This window comes from Quercus lobata, chromosome 1 (assembly GCF_001633185.2).
Source record: "Quercus lobata isolate SW786 chromosome 1, ValleyOak3.0 Primary Assembly, whole genome shotgun sequence".
Lineage (NCBI taxonomy): Eukaryota > Viridiplantae > Streptophyta > Magnoliopsida > Fagales > Fagaceae > Quercus > Quercus lobata.
Window position 1 is genome coordinate 39905082 of NC_044904.1, and position 7212 is coordinate 39912293.

The following is a 7212-nucleotide window of genomic DNA, read 5'->3' on the forward strand; positions in this document are numbered from 1 at the left end:
ACAATCTTGATAGCGTAGGAACAGCATATAAAGATAGACCCTCCCAAACCAAAAAAGATTTACCCTATACACACCAGCGAGCTAAGAAAGCTTATGTACTACCCTGTTGAACTCCATTTTCAAGTGCACAAAACTACACAAGCAGAAACAGCCCAAGGATCCCACGAACAGAAACTGTCCCAAGCCCATCATTTCTCTCAGCAGCACTGCCCGACAGTCACCATTTCTAAAGCAGAGTCAGCTAAACCCGAGTGGACTGTTTTACAGAAACGATTTTGAGCCTGAGTCTCCTCTTCCTCTGAAACTTCTTTCCCTTTCAAATGCTTTGTTCCTACCTCCATCATTTGGGCGAGAGTTTGTTCATTGTTTGTTTTTCCTTTCACACGGGCAACTTTTTTCAGGCTTCCTTTACCCATAATCTGTTTTCCTTTCTCATTGGCTTTGGCCTGAAGAATCACACTATCTTTGATAGTATTTTGAGCCTGAGTCTCCTCTTCCTCTGAAACTTCTTTCCCTTTCAAATGCTTTGTTCTTACCTCTATCATTTGGGCGAGAGTTTGTTCATTGTTTGTTTTTCCTTTCACACGGGCAACTTTTTTCAGGCTTCCTTTACCCATAATCTGTTTTCCTTTCTCATTGGCTTTGGCCTGAAGAATCACACTATCTTTGATAGTACAGGCCTCTTTATTCTTTATTGGGCTGTCTTTCTCATCTTTATCCAGAGAAGCATTTGTATTTGGGCTCCCTTGAGAGATAGAGCCTTTTGGTCCTTGTGAGGTAGGGCCTTTTGGCCCATGAGAGATAGAGCCTCTTTGCTCATTAGAAACATTCGGAACTAGGTGAACACGTGACTTCTCACAAAAATCCAAAACATTCATTACCTGCTCTAAAGCTCCACTGATGACCTGTATGTCCCTTGGGAGCTGTCCATTCACATGTGTGGTGTTACCACTTCCCTAGGTATTGCCCTTCACTAAGTTTTGGTTCCCACCCTCTAAGCCTCTAACTCAGAAGCACTCCGATGAAGAACTAGTCGCCAGCTGGACCTTTCCCTGTATTCCTTGCTCGTCAGAAACATCACAGTTCTTTCCCTTGCTCGAGTTCTTTTCCTTGGCGGTCTCTTTTGCAGTCCACCCAACCCTTAACCAGTCCCCATACTGATGACAAGCACTTTGCCAATCATTGGACGTTGGGCAATGTTTATTATCATGCCCGAGCTTCCCACAGATGAAGCAGACAGTAGGTAGTCTTTCATATTTAAACGTAAGCCATAGGCGTTCTCCATCGGAGCTTGCAATATAAGCTCCCCTTCTCAATGGCTTATCAATCTCCAAATCCACACAGATTCTCACGAATTTTGCCTGATCAGATTGCCACAAATGCCTATCAACTTCAATAAATCTTCCTAGCTTGCTACCAATTTCGTCCCCCACTTCCTGTGACATATGCTCAAAAGGAAGACCCTAAATTTAAACCCAAAAGGGAGAATGGGTGAAAGAAATATTTGTGAAAGTCAGCCCTTTTTTCCATCTACAGAGTAAGAGGAGATTGTTGTCGAAACTCCAAGGCCCACACCTCTCAACTCACTCTAATTGATACTTTGAGCTAAACTTGAATTGGAGTATATTGTTTCCAACTTCCACTATTCTCATGTCTGAACCCATTTTCCATGTTGATCTAAGGGTGCTCTTCAGAGCTCGTTGGTTCTGTTGTCGATCAGAGAAAAGCCACCCAAAAAGACTTAGAGAACATTCTTCAAGGAGGTCTGAGTTGTTTGTGACAGTGACAGGAATAGGTTTTTTATTTTTTTTATTTTTATAATGAGCTGCAAGTTCTGTAAACTATAGAGAATACTCAAATCCATAACCGGAAATTATTAGTTACTGCCTAAAGAGAACTAAAAGACTACTAGATAACCCTTAGAATTGAAGGTTAGGGAAAGAGTAACTCGCATTCAAACTGAGAGAGAGAAAAAAAACTCGTACTAGGGAGAGTTTTTTGGGATTTTTTGTTTTTGGTAATAGAAGAACCTTTTGTTAAATGGGCCATAAACGGCGTCGTATGAAAAGTTCGTAATGGCACTTCTGTAATTATAGTGCATAGATAGGAGGAATAAGCCTCAGTTCCGAGCATATAAATAGTGAGCTAGGGTTTATGGTCGCCCTAGCTCTTTGTTTCGCAGGTGCAGCCGAGTGAGAAGACCAGCTCCAACGTCGGCGCCGAGATCTACGATACCACAACTCCAACATGGTTCGATTTTCACCGCTCTATCTTCCCCACTATTTTCCCATCAATAACAACGTTTTCTTTTGTACTTCGTTGAATATACTATACATGCTCACATTTCATTTCCTAATCTTAATTTGGTTCCAGCGTTAGGGGATTCATATGGGTTTATCTTTGTGTTACTGGTGGATTAGGAGCCATCATGGGTTTTTCTGCTAATGATTTATTTCACTTAAATCCGTAATATTGAGATCCCATATTCCATTTCTTCATTTTTTGTTTTGTTTTGTTTTTGTTTTCATTAGGTTGTTCTGCTTTGAATGGAATAGCCAGTGAGTTTTTTTTAATGGGAGAAATTCAGCAGAACTTTAAGGAATTTGAATACAAATATGTTTTATTACTTACAAAAGTATCTATGTATTTTGAGTTTTTTGAGGGTGTTGGGAGGGGCTGGAATTAGTAGGCATTGTACATATCGGTTCATTCAGATCTGGGGAAGCGTGAGTCGATGGATTCTCATATTTTGAGATGCTCAGTATCGTTTAAAGTGTGTATTTTTCGAATTTGTTAATCATATTATTGAAGAATATAGTAGTAGGTAATTTTTAGAGAGGAAATGCCTTTGTAGGTTATTAATGTCCTGTGATGCATTTTTGACCCTTTATTTGTTCTTGATTACTATGTTACATTACAGGCTAGAGGTTTGAAGAAACATTTGAAGAGGCTTAATGCGCCAAAGCATTGGATGCTTGACAAACTTGGGGGTGCATTTGTAAGTGAAATCATTAGCGTGTAGACTATTTGGAACTTCATTTCCTGTTTCTTTTCATTACCTCCTCCCCCAGTTGTATGATGTTTTCTATTTTTCTTTTTTTTACAGGCTCCCAAGCCATCGTCTGGGCCCCACAAATCGAGGGAGTGCTTGCCCTTGATTCTCATCCTGAGGAACAGGTTGAAGTATGCACTCACATACCGTGAGGTCATTGCCATTCTGATGCAACGACATGTTTTGGTTGATGCGAAGGTTAGGACTGATAAGACCTACCCTGCTGGCTTCATGGGTATGCACACTTCCGTCTTATTTATTTATTGTTTGATATTCTTTCAATGCTAATAGCACTATTTAAAGTTTGCTGCAATGTTGTGAACGGTTTTGTATTAGCTACAATTATATAAGCCATGTTGATTTCTGGTTTCTTTAGTATTGGCTTGCTGGATGATTTAGAAATATTCTGAAAGTTTGGAACGCTTTTCATTTTTTCAGATGTTGTATCAATTCCCAAAACAAACGAGAACTTCCGTCTCCTTTATGATACCAAGGGTCGGTTCCGTCTGCACTCAATTAGGGATGAAGAGGCAAAGGTTGGTCAATACGAATAACTTCTTTGTTCTTGCTGGACTTGGGTCATTGCATTCCCTTCCTGGTGTTGCTTTTAAAACAAGTGTCATCATTGAATTCTTTATACAATGGGATACAATATCTGCAACTCCTACTAATAAGCTATGTTCAACAGTCTTACTAGTCAGATTGATTTGATTGCACAGTTGTGACTGTCTATATGGTTAATGATTTGTTTTGAAAATGGGCTTAACACTGCTTAAGCTCTACTAATTGTTTTTCTATAACTAGCTTCTATAAATTAATTAAACTAACAATAAGTTTTACAACAAGTTTTTGTAAGTTAATTAATTGAACATTAGGTTTTACGATAAGCTTCTGTAAATTTATAATCTAATAATAGGTTAGGGGAAAAACTGATACTCTTACCTTAGCCCCTTTTTCATGCTTTATGGCTCTTGGCTTGTTCATCTAGGTTCTAAAAGGCAAGCACATCAGTAAAGGCACCTTGTCTTGTAGCCTTAGAGGCACCTTACTGGCGCCTTGCCCCACCCAGCTTGCCTTTGACTTCCTATAAGAAGAAAATCATTGACATGATTGGATGAAAAAGTTATTTTGACCATCTTCATAATTCCTCTTGCAGTTCAAGCTCTGCAAGGTCCGGTCTGTGCAGTTTGGGCAGAAGGGAATCCCCTATCTCAACACCCTTGACGGGCGAACTATCCGCTATCCTGACCCAATTATTAAGGCTAATGACACCATCAAGCTGGACTTGGAGACTGGCAAGATCACCGATTTCATTAAATTTGATGTTGGAAATGTTGTCATGGTGACTGGTGGAAGGAACAGAGGCCGTGTTGGAGTCATTAAGAACAGGGAGAAGCATAAGGGAACCTTTGAGACTGTTCACATCCAGGATTCCACAGGTCATGAGTTTGCCACCCGTCTTGGAAATGTGTACACCATTGGCAAGGGCACAAAGCCATGGGTCTCTCTCCCCAAGGGCAAGGGTATAAAGTTGTCAATCATTGAAGAGGCAAAGAAGAGGCTTCAAGGCCAACAGACTACTGCTGCTTAAATATTGTTGTGGTTCCATTATAGTTTTAGAAGATTACTTAGGTGAAGTTTACTCTTGCAATTTGACCCCTCTAGCTTGGATTGTGTTTTATTTGAATTTTGCGCTACTTGTTTTTGGACAGTCCTATGAGTTGCAATATTTATGCCTAATTTTGTTTTGCACTACAATGGGAAGTATCAGACTATTTTGATCAGTTTACTGTGTGTTGGAAAATTTTATCTACAGGTCTTGTTAATTTACTCTGCATTTCCAGTTCTTGTGCTTTTAGGTTGTTATTGATCTCAGTTGTATAGAATTTTGCAATGGCAAACTGCTCCTGTCAGTTGGACACTCAGGCTTCACAACCTGAATTCTCCATTCTCAAATCTTTATACTATTAATGGCGTTGGTATCGTTAATAAATCAGTTTTAAGGATTGTATTAACTATTTGGATCTCGTTTCTACTAGTAAACTCTCCTCTTCATAAAGATGGAAAGAAGAGAGACATAAGTGATTCTATAATTTGATTTAGAGGTCTGGAGAGGTTCTCTTGGAGAGCCAGGGGAGCTGGGGATACTTGCTAGATTGTACGATCATCCAAACTACCACATTGATTGAAATCTGATCGGCTGGGTTTGGATTCGGCTGAAACCCACGTTTTCAGTTCTGCGTTTTAGCTTTTTTATTTTTTTTTTTCCTGCAGGCGTTACTTTTAGGGGACAGCAGCACTGTTGAATACTGTTTATCACTATTTATAGATTAAAAAAATATTAAAAATGGGTCCTACGGTACTATAAACACATTTAAAAATTATTTTGCTAAGGTGTTTTCAGTTTTCAGTTTCAGCAACAATAAGTTCAATCTAAACAGATCCTTAGGATTGAGCTTATTGTTGCTGAAACTGAAAACTGAAAACTGAAAACACTGTAACAAAATAATTTTTAAATGTGTAAATAGTGTCGTGGGACCTATGAATAGTGCATGAACAGTGTGTAAACAGTGCATGAATAGTAGTTCAACGTGCTAAGAGCACGCAATCAGCTCTACGTATCTACAAAACAAAAGTCCGCTTCTTATCCTTATTTTCTCTGACGGCGAGGACAAAGATCTAACTCATTGTTTCTCCAAGCCTATAATTGTGCTCTTGTACTGTAAATATAATACCTTGGCGAAGTATTGCCATCAATAGCAGAGAAGCAGCATGTTGATACTGTAGCTTAGAATGAAATCAACCTTGTATCCTTCTGTTATGTTCTCACGCCGATCACTGAGCAGCATAGAATCAAGAGTGTAAACCACTTCAGGAGTTTTGAGATGAGTGGTTGAGGCTCATGAGCTTTCTTAAACTCATCTCCTTTCACTTATTTATTACAAAAAAAATGCACATGACGATAGTAGCACATGACTTGCTGTCACTCTTATGGCTTGCTACCTAACTCTGTTTGCAGCAAGTCCTGCAATAGAGTTTGCAGCAAATCCTTCCCCAAAAAAGTATGATGCATTGGAGGAAGCTTTGGACCTGGGAGGCTGTTATACCAACCCTGACCTTTTGAGCAGAGCTTATAATTGATAAACCTCATCTTTCAATTTTCCTTGACGCCACTTATGTAATAACACGGTTACAGAGTTGGAAAGTTCCAATAAGCCTAAAAGATCCATAGAGCAAAGAGTGTCTTTTTCTCTAGCATGCATGTAGGGAGCCAGAAGAAGCCTCAAGATATAGTTATATAGGCTATTGCTTCGCCAAGGTTTAGAGTTTTCTCTCAAGCTTCCTCTGCCTGTTACTAGGCAGGTGCAACCTAAGGTTGGCTCCTACCTCCTCATTTAAAGACACAACTCATCATGGTACGTTTTCTTATCTTCTACATTCTCAATGTTTCATCCTACTTGATTTTGCAGTAGATATTCAAAGATAATGTGTAGCTTTTGTTTTTGTTTGTTTTTTTTTTTTTTTTTTGGGGGGGGGGTGTGTGGAGGGTTGCGCATTTGTGAGCAAATTGTTTTGTGTTTTGGTTTAGGGAGGGCTTCTATTTAGTGCACTAGAGCACTGGACGAGACAAGAGGCTGACACATGACCATTTTTGAATATGTGTTGTGTTTGTGTCCTATCCAGTGCTCCAAAGCACTAGATAGATCCTCTGATTTAACAATTTTGCTAAGAGATTAACATGTGATCATTTTTGGATATGTGTCATGTCCAAGGCCCCAAAGCACTAGACAGAAGCCAAATCCTTTGGTTTAATGTTTTTGCCATGCCTCTTTGTTTCACTTGTGTCATTCAAATTGCTTTTCCTGCAGGCTCCTAAACCATCCCCGCTAACCCTTAAAAACGTGTTTCATGGGGTATGCTCATGCTCACTTCAACTAATTTCCTAGCCAGCTTCTTTCACAAATAGTTCTAAAGAGTTTATAGCGTTATTTTGAAAAGAGTGATTTAGTCTTTGGAATTTGACATGAACTCTAAATTATGAGCCCACTTGATGCATGACACGTTCAGAGAGTTTGAAAGCCTAAATGGTTGAAACTCTCACCATTTCTAGATTTTGTATCAATTCCTTCTCCTTTATGACACTGAGGGTAAATTTTGCC

At 39.3% G+C, this 7212-nt stretch overlaps 1 protein-coding gene across 1 annotated transcript; it reads left to right on the top strand.

The window, feature by feature from the left end:
• Positions 1-2142: 2142 nt before the first annotated feature.
• On the top strand, positions 2143-4878 carry LOC115990036 (40S ribosomal protein S4-1). The gene is made up of 5 exons (XM_031113898.1): positions 2143-2250; positions 2921-2998; positions 3107-3287; positions 3491-3588; positions 4209-4878. Exons 1-5 carry the CDS (start codon positions 2248-2250, stop codon positions 4641-4643), a joined length of 795 nt encoding a protein of 264 aa, XP_030969758.1. The 5' UTR covers positions 2143-2247; the 3' UTR covers positions 4644-4878.
• The last annotated feature ends 2334 nt before the right edge of the window (positions 4879-7212 follow it).

Excerpts from the sequence above, each read along its gene's own strand:
- LOC115990036 (XM_031113898.1), top strand. Across the intron at positions 2,999-3,106 it reads ACAAACTTGGGGGTGCATTT|GCTCCCAAGCCATCGTCTGG; the intron begins GTAAGTGAAATC and ends TTTTTTTTACAG. Across the intron at positions 3,288-3,490 it reads CTACCCTGCTGGCTTCATGG|ATGTTGTATCAATTCCCAAA; the intron begins GTATGCACACTT and ends TCATTTTTTCAG.